Consider the following 17,453-nt stretch of genomic DNA (forward strand, 5'->3'; position numbering starts at 1 on the left):
TTATATTAAAATCCAGCTAGCTGTGGGTTGTGCTTGGACTGATTCACATCCTACACGAAAAAGTTCATTAGAAGAAATGGATACAGTAAGTAATCATTAAAAGGTAAACAAAGGAAAACTAATCCTTGAATGTAAATAAAGTATAGTAAAAAAAAAAAAAAAAACTGTAAAGAACAATGGTTTATGGGAGTAAATTCACACTTCAAATCCAAGTATCTTATTTGTTTTTAATGAGTGATCTTAAAGGGAAACAGCAGATAGATTTTTTTTTTTTTTTTTTTTTAAGTAGAACACACATTACAATCACAGTCTTCAATTTGCAGCACAGCCCCAATGTAAAGCTAAGGGGGTTGCTAATAATGACATTACTACATAATTATTTTAAATCGGTCTGAAACTATGTGTAAAGCTGCTTACTGCTTGTTTTCCCTTCACAGTAAATGTGAGATTTAAACCTGTGTGCCACAATCTTAAAATAGAAAACTGCTAGAAACATTTGAAAAAAGAAAATCTAGTGAACCTCAAACAGTAACACCAGTAGCAGTTTTAAATGATAAAATAAAAACAGGATTATATTCAGGTTCATTGACAAAGCACTTTTTTTTTTTCTTTCAGTTTTTATAATGATCTTTTTATGTATCTAGAAAAATAAAAGCTGAATGTTTAAGTACAACTTAAAGTACAACATCTTGCACAATTATTGGCACCCCTTGAAAGCATGTAAAAAGAAAAAAAGTTGTAAAATTAATTTTTAGAAGTAGTATAATCTCACACAGACCACAGTAACTTCAAGAATGATTTTTTTAACCATTATTCTAGATGAGCTATTTTCTTTTCAGCTTTCCTGATTCATAAAACTCATTTCTACCTTAATTAAACTGTATGTTCTCTTACCTTCTCCACTTTTGAAGATCAGACTTTAGTGTTACATATTTATCCTCTTGTTAAACATGAAGTCATTGATGATTAGATACCAACTGCGGCACTGAATATTTTATTAAAACTTGTTATATCCCATCCAACACATTTACTAAATGTTCTGAAATTAAAAGCTAGATTTTCTAAAAGTATTGCAGAGAGAATTTTAAAGTTCCCCCCCAGACATCTTTACAAAGGGTGACAATATTCATGAGGATGCTGTAGATGCTCTTGTGAAATGTGGAGACCAACAATGACATTTACAGGTTCACAATTTTTACTAATTACCTTTCTATATAGCCTTGTTCTAGTAAAATTCTTTAATTACAATGTACAAATCTGAGCAACTCACACCCTATAAAACTAGGATTCTGTGAAACAAAGTTTTCTTCACGTCTTGGGCAATCCAGATGTTTTGATGGATGAGGTTTTATACTCACTAAGTGTATTTGTAGTTGAAACCAGATATTTATTCTCAGATGTATGACATTAAATCAAATTAAAATCCTCTTGTTTTAGGATAAAAAAAAGATTACCTCTTTTATTTATTTGCAAAGTCAAGTAAATTAAAATGTTTTAAATAAGTTTTTTTTACGTCCCTCAAATTCAGATGTTTATATGCACTAAGACTCAATCCATTTACCTTTACCTTTAAGTTTAAATTACCTTTAAACAATTTGCAAAAGCCTAGATGATTAGTGGTATGGTCTTGTAAGCATCTGATAGTTCACAATATTTGAGTGAAATGTGGATGTTTTTTTGAGGCGGACCTCAATCACAAGGTTTCCTTGAGTAGCACTTGAGTAGGAAGAGAATGCCAGACCTCCACAAATCTGGTTTATCCTTGGAATAACTCCCACCCTATTCATTTGTCCAAACATATGATTGGCAACTATGAACAGCATGGGAATATTGAGCTGATAACATTCACAAAGGAGGCAAGATTTGTGTCCTACAGATGAACATGTTTCACAGCAAAATGTGCACATCAACCCCAGAAAAAACAAACAAACAAAAAAAAAACAACCTAAAACTTGTTTTGGGAAGATGCTGGCAGAACCTGGCAAGAGAATGTGATTATACACAGTGAAACATGTACCAATGTTAGCTGTAAGGCGACTTGGCGAAGAAGTCATACCAAAAGTAAAAAAAAAAAAAAAGAAAGTTTGCAAATGAACTGAGAGCCAAATATGTTAATATTTTTTATATATTGTGGTCAAATAAAAATAACACCGAAATGTTTGTCCATAACGCAAATTATAGCTGAGGAGAGCTTGAAAATCCACTAAAACTATCCAAGTTGTACCAAGGGAAAATCATGCTGTGTGGATGTTTTGCTGCGGGAGGAACTGGTGCACTTCACAAAATAGATGAGAAAAGAAGATCATGTGGAAATATTAAAGAAACATCTCAAGACAGACAGAAAGTTAAACAATGACCCTAAGCCTACTAATAAATTAGTTACAAAAGAATCAAAGTGAGTCAATGTTTTGGAATGGCCATGGCAAAACCCTGATCCAATCCCAGAGAGAAAATTGTGGGCAGAGCTAAAAAAAAACAAAAAACTTTGTACGATCAAGGCAGATTGCATAACAGTCAGTTAAATCAGGTCTGATGGGAGGAATGGTCCAAAACTCCAGCAAACTATTATGAGAAGCATGTGAAAAAATACCCAACACATTCAAGTCATTCTATTTAAATGGGCAGTATTCCCAAATACTAATAAAATTTATTTAAACTTCTGAATTTGAAGAAAATGTGAGCAATTATCTTAAAATCTAATTATTCTGGGACCATTTTAGTACAATTTAATGTAATCGTGAGGTTATTAAAACATATTTTTGAAAATGTGTGTGTAAATGTCTGGTTTCAACTGCACATAAGCAATAACAGTCACTTAATAAATGAAACCTGTTGGATTTTAAATCTTAGCTTTTCTTGGATTCACTCCATTTGCAAAGCTTAACAGAACCCATCTGACACACCGTTGCTCCAGTTATGTAACTTGGGCTCTTGAGAACTAGCTGAGAACCGACGATCGCTCAGTGTGAATGGGTCATCAGTACCAGCTTCGTTATCACAGCCTTCACAGTTTACTTCTTCCTGACTGAAACATTTGGTAAACATTTATGGCCTAAAATGCAGATATAACAGTAGCAGCTATAGTGGGACAGCAAACCACAGCAACCATACAGAATTCAAAGTAAGCAACAGATCTCTTTGTTGTACTGGGATTTAACTTGAAGGTAAAAACCAAATCTTAGAAAAACTAATCAAAGCCCTGTTTGAATGCGACACTGGCGAAATTATGTGTTCTACAAAACTATTGCACTTCAAAATAGCATCTTCTAATCGCTATCATAATCTCACTGCTCACAAAAACATGTGCAAACTAGTTGAACATATTAACCTGTCACAACACAAGAAAGTTATTATTGCAATTAAAGTCATCACATTTAGCAAAGTTAATAAAAAAACTGTATATGTGCTACAGGATTCATATCAGTCACCTAATAGAAAAATATCCATTCATCCCACCTTCCATCAAAAGAAAGAAAACAAAACCTCAATGACCTCGAATCACAAGGGACTGCGTTTTATCTGTCAGGAAATTAATCTTCATATTACGAGTCAAAATGTACAGACAAGTTTCTTTCCTCGTACATTATCAGGGTGCATAGGCCCAACAAAGTGGTTCTAAAGAAAAGACTATGGCGCAGAGTGTGTGCTCCACGTGTAGAAACTGCGCTTACTCAACATACAGCAAGTGCAGGCATGCCAGAGTGAGAAAGGCGTCTCTTTTTTTTAGTCTTTCTGTGCAGCAGGTGAGATTAAGTGGATCAGGGAGGAACAGATCATCAAGGTAGAAGACTCACAGATCCCTTGTTAAATAATGAATCTATTATGGAACAATTTTGTATTCTTTTGTGAATATGCTATTGAGAAAGACAGAATATACCAGGGTGAAAGCATTTCCAGGCTGCAGAGAGAAACTGCTAAAAGTGCTTCTTTCTAAAAATGGATCCGGCTCATTCAGGGTCAGCAATTTTCTGTTGCATCCACGTGGTTATCGGGAGGAAAGTCAGGAACTCCTGTTATGATTATTCCTGCCCAAATCCTTCCGTTTCCTCAATGGCAAACATAAGTTTCTCCTTCAGCTGCTCATAGCTTTTATAAGGAGGGAGATCCAGACGATTGAAGCTAAATAGGGAAAAAAAACAAAAAAAACAACAGAGTCAAAGTTACTCTTCTGACATTTTTTGTTGTCTTTTACTGCACGTGAAAAGAAAAGCTGAGGTGCCCATTCATTTATGATATGATGTCATTTTGAGCAAAAAAAGAAACATTCTCACCACGTGTGACTTCGTGGGAGCCAGTTTTCTTTCCCCACTTTCTCAATGCAAAACTTTTGTGGACCGTTGCTTCCTATTTACACATACAAGAAAATTGTATGAGAAAAATCTCATGACGGTGCAAAAGAAACATCTGTTTTACACATCTATATGGATTTTACGCACCCATCAAGTCAGCAAAGCCACCCACAGGAAGACGGCAGGTGCCGGTGACAAACTGCAAGAGTCTCATTCGTTTTTCGTTGTCCATCTCCTTCACAAACTGCAAAAGAAGTCATTTATGTTCCAATTAGTTAGATATTTCCAAATACATGCAGATAAGAAAAATGGGTAAAGATTTGCACATTTAAGCTGCGCTTTTTGCACAATTCCAGCACCATATACGCCCAGTACTGTTTTAACAGTATATTTTACTCTTTAAAACAAATTAAAACATTATGAAACTGGCGTGTATATTTTACATACATGCCAGTCAGCCTTACCTCCCACTTTCTTAATAATACAGTCAATCTGAGAAAATAAATCTCAAACTGTACCTTCTTTCAAAAACATTTTCTGTTTTGCTAAATTTGACTTAATCTTACTATAGAAGAGAAAGGAGATTATTTTCCAAACTGCTCCAACACATGAATGTTCAGAGATTTTTTTTTGTTGCTGGATATTGTTTTTTTATGAAAAAGCATGAAGGCTAGGTCCACCCAAGACCTGTGAAGATTTGATTCCATGTTACATTAACAAATATAACAGAACATTTCTTTTCAGAACAAACCTGCCAGAACCAAAGGATCTGCTTGCTGCTCCGAGCATAATGTCTATAAATTGTGTTTCTCTGCCAGTCCACCAGGTCTATCTCCTGCATCCCACACAGCATTACCTAAAAACAAAACAGAGAATACACTGAACACATCACCACCATGAAATTCCAATTGCTATTTATGTTGCAGGAAATAGTGCTTTACCTTATCTTCAATTACATGAGAGAATCAATAAAGACAAATATATTTGAAGATTTGATCAAATGCCATCAATGTATGCAACTGCTCTCAACTAATGTACCTAGTGTAGGGCAGCATTTGTGTTTGTGGTAATCTGACTGTATTCAGAGAGAAATGCCAAAAAATATACATTTTAAACTGTTTTACAGTCGATTTTACAGTTATCACAAAAAAATACTGCAAAATATATGATTTTAATCAGCAATGGATGACAAGCACATTTAAATCCTATTTTTTAAAGATTGCTGAGAAAAACACTCAATTAGCTTTGTACCTCCAACTCCTTTGCATCAAAGTACTGAAGGTACTGCTGAGGAAGAACTTCATTGAAGCCCTCAAAGAATGCCTGGGTCTGCTCCTCCACCCCTCTGGACAGCCTCCATTCTGCCACCAACCTGTATATATGTTATATATATATATATATATATATATATATATATATATATATATATATATATATATATATATATATATATATATATATACTTGCATAACTGTTATATTATGGAAGATGTAAAAGCAGCAAAACTTGATTAGTAAATAGGAAGTGGAAAAACTGCAGCTGTACCTGATGTATTCCTCCTTGTTGTCTTCAGTAACTGGAATGTTTCCTCCATCTGGTTTCAGCTCATGAGTGCTGACCTCTCCCAGGATCTCCTTATCAACAGAGAAGAACATCTCCAGACCGCATTCCTCTACGTTATTGTCCCTGCAAGACATAAAACCCACTTTATTAACCAATTCAGTTTAAATAACCGTAGCAACACAGCTCCTCTAAGGTTTTTACAGGCAGCAATACAATGTGAAGGGTGAACTCATGTGGTACAGAAGAGCCTCTAACACATAAAGAGAAAATGGAAAACTTGACACATGACCTATTTAGCTAAGACTTCCAGGTTTATGTATTGAGTGCATGGATCCGTTGTTGTAGCTTTTTCTGTCAGCCAGCAATAGAACATGCTTCTAATTGTCAGAGGTTACACCAACCCTAGTCATTATCTTACCTGCAGAAAACTAAGCTGGAGATCATCAGAATTTATAGACAGAACATTAACATTTAGTGACCTGAAATTGTCCTCACTAATTATGAGAACCAACAGATGTTAAACATGTGCTGGCTAATCAAAAACTTGGGAGATATTAAAGATCAATATCTGTATGAAAATCCAGAATGAAACAATCATGTGTCATTTGGTTCATATTCAACAGAGTTGAATTTCGAAACTGTTTGACTATTTCCGAAAATCTAGGTCGGCATTAAGATCATATAAGCTTTATGCCAAAATCCTTTAATTTTTCAGACTAATTTCTCCATAGTGATCAACACTTTTTTATATCATTTTAAACTATAAATATAAAACTTCATTATGAATTTATAACATATATTTTACTGTGGTCAGATGTTAAACCTGCGTCATCATTGCTCAATAGAATAAAACATAATCTAGAAGTACAGATTATTTCACATACTCTATTTTCTTTATCCAGACCTGGAAAATACACAAATCCATGGTTTTCCAGATTATTACGTTCACTTATCCCTCACACACATCATATACATGAACTACCTACTTGATCCAGATGAGTGAATTATAAAATTCGGGGTCAATAGACTCCAAGTCTTTAAGAGCCAGCGGTTTGTTCAAAATGCGCTTGTAAAAAGGCAGCGAGAAACCCGTGTCAATAAACTTTCCATGGAACAAGGCCTGAGGAAAAAAACACACATTTAGTGACTTTGAATTAAAGACATACAAATTCAAATTTATTAAGCCAAAAATTAATTTTAAAACCAATAGAAAAAGGTACCATGGCAATGAAGCGGCCGATAAATTTAAAGTATTTAAGATGGTCTGGATTGATATAAGAAGCCGGGTTAATCTGAAGACAGTAGTTGTCCTTTCCAGCGTACTCGAACAAACAGTACATGGGATTTAGCACTTCATGCGAGAGCAAGAAGAACCATTCTCTGGAAATACAAAAACAAATTACAAAAATATATTAGCAATCATAAGTGATGAAAATAAGTTAGATAATTTCTTGATGATCAAGATTCTAATGAAACATGGAAGCTTATATTACATCACAACTTTACATCAGCATTGGGTGTTGTCAACAAAATGTGTAAGCTAGTCTTTTCACACCCAACTAGTCACAAAAAAGACACACCTCCATAAAAAATTTCAGAGGGATTACCTGGCTACGCCTCCGTAGTCCAAGCCCTCCTCTCCAGGGAAAATGATCCAGAGTCTCCGCCTCAAGTCTTGTGGGTGAAAACTCATGATCTTTGAAAGCACGGCCGAATATTAATCCACTTATATAATTCATGTACAAACAAGAAAAGACCAATTGAATACCTCGAAACTTGACAAAAAAGACAAGATCGTACCTGCTGAAATGAATCCTCAAACAAAGTTTTTCTGGAGACGGTAATCTTGATATGCTGAGGCATAGATAATTGCTAAGAACAAACACAAAACACACGTGTTCTCAGATCCAGCAGAATCTGTTTTCATCTCTGAATAATAATGTAAAAATATGCATAAAAACAAATAGTAAAGCAGGACAAAATCAATTAACAATTTGATTTGTGAACATACCTGACACCAGAATCTGAAGTATTGCACTTTGGCTTTAAAGTCCCGAACATACGTGATCTGTGGCCCATTCTCGCTGTAAAAGTGAGACAACAAACATTTTTTGTTGTGACAAGAACGGAAGACCTGGAGGTGGATCTCCTTTACCACCAGGATTACTTTAAATGTTATGAACACCGACTTACAAGGAAGATTTCCCTGTCCGGGGGTCGATGTAGGTCGTCGTTCTCCGGTTGTGGTCTACAAAGTAGGGAATGTGGTCCACAGTGAACCTCATCTCCCACCCTTCAGGCAGAGGTTTGTCGTTCAGGAGACTGAGCAAAGCATGCAGAGAAAACACACAAACACACAGGATAAGAAAATAAGCACGCTTTACAGTGAAGCTTAAGTTTATTCACACAGTCACAGTCGACAATTAATCGATTTTTTTTGGATGAATTCATTTGCTATATACTGTAGATTTTCTATTTAATCACTAAAGTTGATTTTATGCTATATGGAAAATACACAAAAACCGTAAATGGAAAAAAAAAAATCATTTTTCTTTTTAAATTAAGAAAAACATTGCATTGCCTAAAGTGCAATCACAAAGCAACTTTTTAAAAGTTGTAAAAGAAGGATCTAAAATGTTTCCCTTTTTCAAGTGCCAAAGAAGTCCTCATAAATTGAGCAACACATTGGCATGTTGCTGCTTTCCAGTGATACAGAATGAATCCAGCTGTTACCAAAGAGAGTTACACCCATAAAACACACGATATCATGATACGATATGCACTCACCCCTGCGTCCTCGGGTCCTCCCACTGTGTCGTTCGAGTTGGATGATGAACAAAATATACTCTGCCGTTGGTGTCTGTTCTCTTCTCTAAAACAAAAACATTGTTGTACACAAATATATGTCAACTTACAGCTATGCGTTCCTTCATCAGATCCTTGTCATGTTTCTAAGACTTTAAGGTGAATTCTCGTGGAAATATATTTACCCCAGCCGTGTGGCAGCGGTCCCAGTGGGTCGAACTCTTTAGTGGATGTGGCTGCAAACTGGTCCTGTAGCTGAGCCAGAAAGAATATGAATTAATAGTCTCTATTAATAAAACAGAAACAAAGAGTAAAATTCTGATTTACAAATAAGTAAACTGATCTTACTGAAATTCTTAATCCTTACCTTATTGGTATATACATTTTTTTTAGCTTATCTGAGTAGATAAACAAGTAATAGATAAATAAGCAAACCTGTTTAAGAAAAAAAAAATTAAAATAAAAAAAAAGGTCCATGCTGTCTTGTTTGCGTTGAAAAACTTAGAGATCACCCAGCTTGGCTCACAATTTAGCAATTGTACTAAAATAGTTTATAGAGTCCTGAGGCAAAGAAACCAATCCTTAACTGAAGGTGAATGTAATTAAAGTAATTGTTCTCACCCCGTAAATGAACCTCTGGTTAAACTGGTGCATTGCTCCCTGGAGCTGGCTGCGCTGGTTCTGCCATTCCTCATAGTTGCGCACTGACTCCTGAGTGGGCCGTTGCCATGTTGTGGTTCGTGTCATGTGGTCAACATAGTACACTCTACCCATCGGGTCGACCCGCCGCTCCCAGCTGGGGAAAAAAGAAGGAAAAAGTAAATATGTAAAAACTTTAAATCCAGGTGCAACTATAAGTTGTTGCAGACATTTTAAATGAGAATAGAAATACTTAGGATTTGTTGTTTGGTTGAAAACTGAAGTCAAATTCCTTGTTTGTGCACACAATATGGCCAATAAAGCAGGTTCTGATATTTCAGGATTCATTAAATAAAGCATAAAGCATTGTACCCTGTAGGCAGAGGCTCAGGTCTGTCCCAGGTTGTCCTTTTCTCAATGTGGTCCACATAATACACTCTTCCATTCTGGTCCACCCTTTGCTCCCATCTATCATAAAATAAAAATGATATTAAGCCAATTCTGATGCATTTTCAGTTAATAAAATAAAAAAAAATAAAAAAATAGAAAAATCTTACAAACCTAAGATCCTGGAACAAAGAGGGCTATGGATCTTAAAGTTTATTAAGCTATGTATGACTATATGATACTAGCTGACAAAAAAGTTACCATTGGGTACCACTGAAAAAAAAAATTTCAAATCCAACTGAGCTGAATTATTTAAAATCACAACAGACATAGTACGAAGGACGTTGCTCCTTACCCTGGTGGCAGCGGGGTGTTGCTAATGGGGTTGACTCTGGGAGTAGCGGTTGTAGCTGGAGCTGCTGTTACAGCGCCACCTGGTTTGGGAGCGCTAGTCGTCTGTGAGGAAACGGCCGTTGCTGCTCGTGCACCTGCGTCATTGGGATGGTCTGAACCTCCACTTGCAGATGCCTGAGAGGAGCCGTCAGAAGCTGGTGCTTCACTCAGTTCACTGGGGGAAGAACTACTGGAAGAGCCTGGGACACAATGATGATAAGGAGCAGAGAAGAATAGAATAAGGCATTCATTATTTTTGCAAAACTTTCTTTAACTGGAGTCTAATACCCCCTTGGGTAGTCAACAAAAACTAATAAATCTAAAAGTAGAATATTTGCTTTCTTTAAATGTGATATCCATATCTTTAGCAGCTCTTTAGTATATGAAACTGTGTGTTTTCCTACTTGGTGAGGCAGCAGGTTTGTGTGGCGTGGGAGGCGGAGGCCTGGCAGGCCTAGGAGGACGCGAGGAAGTGGAGCCCTCTGCAGACAGAGAGGGAGAACCTCTATCGCTGACAGCAAGACCATTGGGCACAATGACCCAGTCATCTGAGTCACTGGATGGAGACGTGTCCCGGCTTGATCTAAAAGTAAAAGTTTAAGAAACATTACCTGGAACCTTATTGGAGAAAAACTGGCAAAACAATAAACCCAAGGTTTGGATTTTCAAGTAAAAGTTTACAAGACCTGTTGCTTGTGTTGCCATTTTGTTTTGCATTTCCATTTGTAAGAGGAGCTAGGAAAAAAAAAAAAAAAGAGGAAATGTATGACCATGTTAGATCATTTCTGATAATGAAATGATCTATTTCATAATATTGATAATATTTCAACTGATTTGCTTTCAAAATGTTTAATAGTGCTATTACAGTTGAATTTAAAAATTTTTTTTTTTTTTTTTTTTTTTTTTTGGTTATATGGAAGTCAAATTAAAACCTGCCATCTTAAATTAGCCATTTTAAATGATTGTGTAAGCTGTCCTCAATGAACTCGATGTATGATATGCTTCTACTGCTCTCTGGTGGCAAATGAGTGTAATGCAGGTATTTGAACCTTGAAAGAAGTCCCGTACATGAATTAAGCAAAGTAAACCAGTTTAATCACTTATAAAAAGCCAATATAGCACTGACATCCTAATTCAAAAAAGGAAGTGTTGAAGTTCTCCATTATTTCCGCCATGACCTAGTTTGGGGCTTGGCTTACCTTGCTCTCTCTCTGCCAGAGCAAAGGCTTCCGGGTCAACCTGCATGCCGTCCAGACAGATTGAGAGGTCCCCTACAATATCCTGAGGGTCTCTGTCGAAGCATAGCTGCAGCGTCTGCACCACCTCACACACTGGGATTAGGAGAAATCACATTGTTAAGAAAATGCTTCCAACAGCAACACGATAGCAAAACTCAGACTTCAACTTAGAGATCGAAGTAGAAAAAGCACACAATGTTCCTCTAAATCCAAACATTTACAAAAGAACAAGGTTATAAATATGAAAAATGGTTGTCGATGTTATCAAACCACAACAGAATATATTGATAATGAGTACAAGTCAAGCATGAACTTTTTTTTATAATAGGAGAGAACAGCCTCTATAGAGTGTGCTGCACCGTTTAACTGCACAGTTCCCGGCAAAACGGATAAAACATCCACAGACTAGCAACAGAAATGTAGCTCCACGGAATGGGAAGCTACTTATTTTATTTGAACCCTTTCCTTAACAAGTGTAAAAACATATGCAAATTCCATGTAAAACATCTAATCCTACAACAAATTCATAATTTCACAACAAATTAAGGAAATTTAAAAAGGTGCAATATTTACAAGATTTTTTAAAAAAAAGCAAAGTTACGTGGAAAAATATGCATACTTACATTTAAGATCATTGGCTTTGAGGACTGTGCCGATGTCCAGAGTGGCCATGCCCAGCAGAATATCTGCTTTCAGTGTCTGATGACTCCAAACACGAAATATGAGTTTGCTGACTGGAGTCACAATTCTGCAGGAACGCAACAAAGAGACAAGATTCAGTAAAAAGCTGTGTGAAGAAGAGGCTGATTTTACAGCTCTGAGGCATTCACTCAGCCACCATTATGTTAAGTGCAGCTCAATCAGGGAGGCCCTTGACTGAGTATAACTTGAAAACATATTGATGTTTAAGCTTTAAGACTTTTTATGGGATTGAAGTGCTCTAAACATGCTCTAGATTCAGCTGTTCTAATTGAGTTTTCAAGACTAATAAATTATAAAAGAGCCAATAATCCACTCGTCTTTTAAATTTGGCCCCAAACTATCACAGAAACTATGTAAATATAAAAGAAATGACTATACTATAACCTTATTTTGTTATTTCCAGTGTGTAATTTATGACGTGTTACAATATGTGTAATATGATTAAAGTTGTTCCATAAGTGAACATCGTTGTTAACAGAAATTCTAAAGTAGGAGGTATGTACACATTTTATGCATTTACAAAATGGACAGTAGCGCAGTTGGTAGAGCTGTTGCCTGGCAGCAAGAAGGTTCTGGGTTCGATACCCGGCCCCGGTCTTTCTGCATGTTCTCCCTGTGCATGCGTGGGTTTTCTCCGGGTACTCCGGCTTCCTCCCACAGTCCAAAAACATTACTGTCAGGTTAATTGGTCTGTCTAAATTCTCCCTAGGTGTGTGTGTGCATGGTTGTTTGTCCTGGCTGTCTCTGTGTTGCCCTGCGACAGACTGGCGACCTGTCCAGGGTCACCCTGCCTCTCGCCCAGAACAATAGCTGGAGATAGGCACCAGTATCTTAATAGATAAACCATTTTTATATCTATTATTATGAAGGGACATCCTACAGACATCTTGTGTTTATCTCAGAAATGTATGTGCTACAAATTGTACAATTGTATCTTTAACTTATAACAGCTAGAATGTAATAAAAACTGGAATTCCACAACTTCTATTATGATTATATCAGTTTTCACAATTATATCAATACATGTCTAAAAACACATTATGTGTGCATTAAACATTAAAACATGTTCTTCTTTTGTATCAGTTCTATGTATTAATAATTCCCAAGTTGATTTCTAGTATTTCGGCTAGTAAGAAAACTGGCTTTTGCCACAGAGACAAACAACAACAGTACTCACACAGTGAGGGCCTGCTTCCATTTGGGACTGTGGGTGTTGTTGCATTTTTCTGTTCTCTTTGACTCACCATCCACAGCTACCTCAACATACGGACTGGGACCAAACCAGTTCTTTTTGTTTTCCTTTAGCTTAGCTGAAAGCACTGGAAAGAGGAACACAACCATGAACTATAAAGAGATTGGTAGTAAATTTCTGTACATATGATCATACTGATTTAGAGGCTGTAATTGGAAAACATACTAGGCATGACTGTATTATTATTATTATTATTATTATTATTATAAATGAATATCATCATGTGAACACCAAACATTTAACTAAACGCTTCACAGTACCAACATCTGGCAGATTTATTTCAAGTGCTTATGTTAAAGGTTTATTCTTTTCATGTATAATTAAGCCAGTACATCCTGACTAAATTTAGTGTCATAACACCTACTCAATGTTAGATTATTAATAGTTTTTACATTCACTTATTTTCCAACACTGTAACCAATAGGCCCTCATGTTAATTAATCGACTTCTACATCTGAACCACAGGTATATCATCATGTATTAAAATGTTCAGCAAAATGTTAGAATGCTTGTAAGATCACACTCTGATTAATTTAATAGTAGCAAATAGATTTATTTCAATTGAGCTACTTAAATGTTGTGAATTAAAGCTTACAAAGCCATCATCCGGGCTTTCCCAAGTGGGCTTAAGTCATAGTAATTTTAATGTATGTAAGCCATTGAATTTAAATCAAATAATGTAAAGAACAATACTGCTTCATATTTTCTGATTTACCATATAACAGTTTTTATAATCCAAAATAACCTACAGCAACAAATCTTTGGTCAGATTTATTGTCAAAGAGAAAAAACTTGAAGAATATCTGGCTTCAAGTTTAACTGCGGCTCATAAATTTGTCCATGAAAAAAACGTACCTGTGACTTGTAATTGTGCCTTCATGGTTCATCCATAACATTTGAGTCCAAGTTGCCTTTAAAAATTAACCTGTAAGCAGAGACGGCAGGTGTAAATACAGGACCCTGATTGCACCTAATCTACAGTTTGATAGCGTTTATTAAGCTGGGGAAATAAAGCCCTAAATCATAAAATGTTTATACACAATTGACAAGGAAAATACGATGTTTGCTGCAGGTAGATTTGGAGCCAACTACTTCAACGTCTTAATTTTAAATGCATCACAATACACCTCGCAAGGTGACTTGGTTTAATCTCGTCTATTTCTAGAACCCGCCTAGTGTCTTCCATAACAGAAAATCCCATCAACTAGTCGGACTAATTAGGTCTGACTCAACCTTCCTTCACTAATATGTCTTATTTTACATTGCAATACATTATTTTAGATTCAACTAAATACCCGATCGCTTTATTGTTGGTGAGTTCAGTGTCTTAAAAGCTGCTTTCCATCGTGAGTCAACTGTCATGGTACAATAACAGACTCTTGAGAGGGAATAAATGGTTTAAAGATATATTTAAGATTAACTATAAATGTCTTGCGATCTGCTCGTTTCCTAGTGAGTTCAACCACCGTCAGGAACTTTGCTTAGAGGTTCAGACCGAAACGAGGATAAGCTAACCACGCACTGGCTTTCGTTACAAATGCTACCAGCATCCGGGCTTTCAAGCTACTACGATTGTTCAGTAGACAACTTTTAAATCAAACCAGACGAAATATCTTTACCTGTGAAATACAGAGAGTAATGGATCGTAGAAGGTCTTCGGTCTCAGCAACCCCAGAATTGTTGACAGTTACGTATCAGCCATTAACAGGGACTTCTGTATCACTAGCTAAATTCCACATTTCCGCTTAATGCCTTTCAGAATAAAATAGTGCATCACTAAATAAAATATACACAAACAAATAAATAAATAAATAAAATTTCGATCCAAACCAATTGTACTTAATTAATTAAAAAATGTAACTTGATATCCGGTTATGTTTCTTTTTGCCAGTCTAAAACTTATCTTGTTTCGTTCTTACATGCAAGTAAAAAAAACTTACTTGTACTCATGAACGCTTTTACTTTGAAGGTAATCACGATACGAAGCTGATGTCATTTCACACATTTTTTTTTAAACAAATAATACTAAATAAGAATTGCCGTTTAATTTTAAGTATGTTTGGAAAAACAGCTGTTCATTAATCTAATTTAATAAACCAAAATAATAAGGCATTACATGTAAGAGTGTGCGTAATTGTATAAGAAAACACTCACGTGAGACATCCGAGAGCGACATCTCGTGATAGGCTACATAGTCTCGTTCTGATCTCTTGATCTTACCTTTCCTTACAATACAAACAATCGTTAAATGAACTGCCTTTAGCAAACAACAACCCTAACTTTTGCTCAAGCGATATGTTGTCTCGCCTTCTGAAGGAGCATCAAGCGAAGCAAAATGAGCGGAAGGAGCTGCAGGGTAAGGAAAGCTGGATAGCTGTGATGCTAGCACATGCTAAAAACAAATCTCGTAAATGTACAGACTTTAATGTTGATTATATGTTTTGTTGTTTGTTTCACAGAAAAACGCAGACGTGAAGCGATAGCTGCTGCCACTTGTCTAACTGAAGCCCTGGTAGATCACCTGAACGTTGGGTAGGAAAAATTACCTCATGTCTTTGTTCATTAAAATACAGTAATGGTTATAGCTTTAAACAACAACTTTGCATTCTTATGATTGGGGTTTATTAACTCATTACTGTCCTTTTGACACTGTATATGTTTAGGATAAGAATGTATTTGACTCGAATAAAGACATTTCATTGACCAATGTGAGTAAGGAATGTCAACATTTATAAAGTTGCTATGTTATTTTAAATGTTTTTCATCGTTTGTTAATTTTGACTAGTCAGTAAACAACACTCTTATAAAACACTAACAACTTGCTTAGATTCAAGAATCGTTTTAGATTTTTACAGTGTACTGTATCTTTCATGAGCCAGTTTCAGTTTTTGACTTGAAATAATTGATCACCCATACAGTTAAAAAAAAAAATAGCTGTTACTATTGTGAAAGATGTGAACAAACCAAGACAATCAGCTTATAGAATGAGAGCAGGATTTAATAGATGTTGTTGCACTAATTCTTAATGGAAAAAAAAAAAAAAAAAAAAAAAAAGGTTTTTGGCTCATGGTTGGAACTAAAGTAGCTAAGTATTCATCGCTAAGCCAGTCATTTCCCCTTCAAAGTGGGTACCTGATAGGTACAAAACTAGTAAGCTCAGTATTTCGCCCTTTTTCTCTTCAGTGTTGCTCAAGCATATGTAAACCAACGCAAGCTGGACCATGAAGTTAAGACACTCCAAGTGCAGGCGAGCCAATTCTCCAAGCAAACAGCTCAGTGGATCAGCATGGTGGAGGGATTCAATCAGGCATTAAAAGTAAGTTATACTCCCATATGTTTATTTCATTATTATTCTGCCATTAGCACATTTAGCCTTACACAGATCTTTTTTTGGTGGCAAATTTTTTAGTCTTGTTAACTTTCTTCTCTCTCAAACAGGAAATTGGAGATGTTGAAAACTGGGCCCGCAGTATCGAGATGGACATGAGAACAATCGCCACAGCTCTGGAGTACGTACACAAGGGGCAGCTTCAGACTACTTGCTCATAAGCATCATCATGTGTTTTTACAGTACATTTGTTCCTGAATATAAATATATACATAAATGCATCCCTCTGAGTGGAGTGAGGTTGACATTTTACTGACAAATATTTGTCTGTTGCATTGGATGACGCAGTTCAGATGCATTTCACTGGTGAAGTTTTGTTTTTAGCTCCAAAACTGGAAAGAGTGAGCACAAAATGATGCTCAATAATACATTTTATTAGGATATTTCCTTTTTCTGTGTAAGGTTTTTTTTTGAGGGACAGAAAATGAAAGTATTTAATATGCAGAAGGTTTGACCCCACACAACTTCTGGTAAGTTATCATTTAAAATATCTCTTTGAAAGAGTTATTTACATATTTACATGTGCACCTCATCTCTCCTGTACAAAATGAATTGTTTTTTTTGTTTTTTTTATTGGACAAGTGATGATAAATGGACAGTTATCGTAAATAATAAAACAAACAAAAAATGATAGCTGAAGTTGTGTTTTTGTTCTTCTCTCTTTCTAACAAGTACATGAAGGAAAGATGAAAAGAATAAAGCTAAATGGTGGGAAGAGTTGGGAAATATTTAATCTCTAAACTGATGGTTATGTGTTTGTTACAAAAGTGAAACGCTGGAAAGAGCCTAGATGTTTC

At 35.8% G+C, this 17,453-nt stretch overlaps 2 protein-coding genes across 2 annotated transcripts; one reads left to right on the plus strand and one right to left on the minus strand.

Annotated features, from left to right (window-relative positions):
- Nucleotides 1-214: 214 nt before the first annotated feature.
- Nucleotides 215-15,006, minus strand: itcha (itchy E3 ubiquitin protein ligase a). Its single transcript, XM_015040069.1, has 24 exons — nt 14,888-15,006; nt 14,124-14,193; nt 13,194-13,335; nt 11,938-12,062; nt 11,276-11,407; nt 10,763-10,811; nt 10,481-10,659; nt 10,039-10,276; nt 9,669-9,764; nt 9,279-9,453; nt 8,843-8,912; nt 8,640-8,724; nt 8,046-8,174; nt 7,864-7,936; nt 7,653-7,724; nt 7,460-7,548; nt 7,073-7,232; nt 6,839-6,972; nt 5,835-5,975; nt 5,541-5,661; nt 5,041-5,145; nt 4,437-4,533; nt 4,272-4,344; nt 215-4,119 (listed from the first exon to the last, which is right to left on the minus strand). The coding sequence occupies exons 2-24, from the start codon at nt 14,146-14,148 to the stop codon at nt 4,020-4,022; spliced, it is 2,610 nt and encodes an 869-aa protein (XP_014895555.1). The 5' UTR covers nt 14,149-14,193; nt 14,888-15,006; the 3' UTR covers nt 215-4,019.
- A 324-nt stretch (nt 15,007-15,330) lies between these two features.
- bloc1s1 (biogenesis of lysosomal organelles complex-1, subunit 1) lies at nt 15,331-17,289 on the plus strand. The gene is made up of 4 exons (XM_015040076.1): nt 15,331-15,624; nt 15,728-15,800; nt 16,452-16,584; nt 16,707-17,289. Exons 1-4 carry the CDS (start codon nt 15,564-15,566, stop codon nt 16,815-16,817), a joined length of 378 nt encoding a protein of 125 aa, XP_014895562.1. The 5' UTR covers nt 15,331-15,563; the 3' UTR covers nt 16,818-17,289.
- Nucleotides 17,290-17,453: the final 164 nt, after the last annotated feature.

The sequence above is a fragment of the Poecilia latipinna genome, unplaced genomic scaffold, assembly GCF_001443285.1.
Source record: "Poecilia latipinna isolate Pla-1442-1.1 unplaced genomic scaffold, P_latipinna-1.0 Scaffold494, whole genome shotgun sequence".
NCBI lineage: Eukaryota > Metazoa > Chordata > Actinopteri > Cyprinodontiformes > Poeciliidae > Poecilia > Poecilia latipinna.

What these genes read in the sequence shown, in the direction of transcription:
- itcha (XM_015040069.1), bottom strand. Translation starts at nt 14,148, where the DNA reads ATGAAGGCACAATTACAAGTCACAG. An exon ending in AATGGCAACACAAGCAACAG is followed by an intron (nt 10,660 to 10,762) that starts GTCTTGTAAACT and finishes TTTTACTTTTAG; the next exon opens with ATCAAGCCGGGACACGTCTC. An exon ending in AACAAGGAGGAATACATCAG is followed by an intron (nt 5,662 to 5,834) that starts GTACAGCTGCAG and finishes ACATATATACAG; the next exon opens with GTTGGTGGCAGAATGGAGGC.
- bloc1s1 (XM_015040076.1), top strand. Translation starts at nt 15,564, where the DNA reads ATGTTGTCTCGCCTTCTGAAGGAGCATCAAGCGAAGCAAAATGAGCGG. An exon ending in TGAGCGGAAGGAGCTGCAGG is followed by an intron (nt 15,625 to 15,727) that starts GTAAGGAAAGCT and finishes TTTGTTTCACAG; the next exon opens with AAAAACGCAGACGTGAAGCG. An exon ending in GTAGATCACCTGAACGTTGG is followed by an intron (nt 15,801 to 16,451) that starts GTAGGAAAAATT and finishes TTTTCTCTTCAG; the next exon opens with TGTTGCTCAAGCATATGTAA.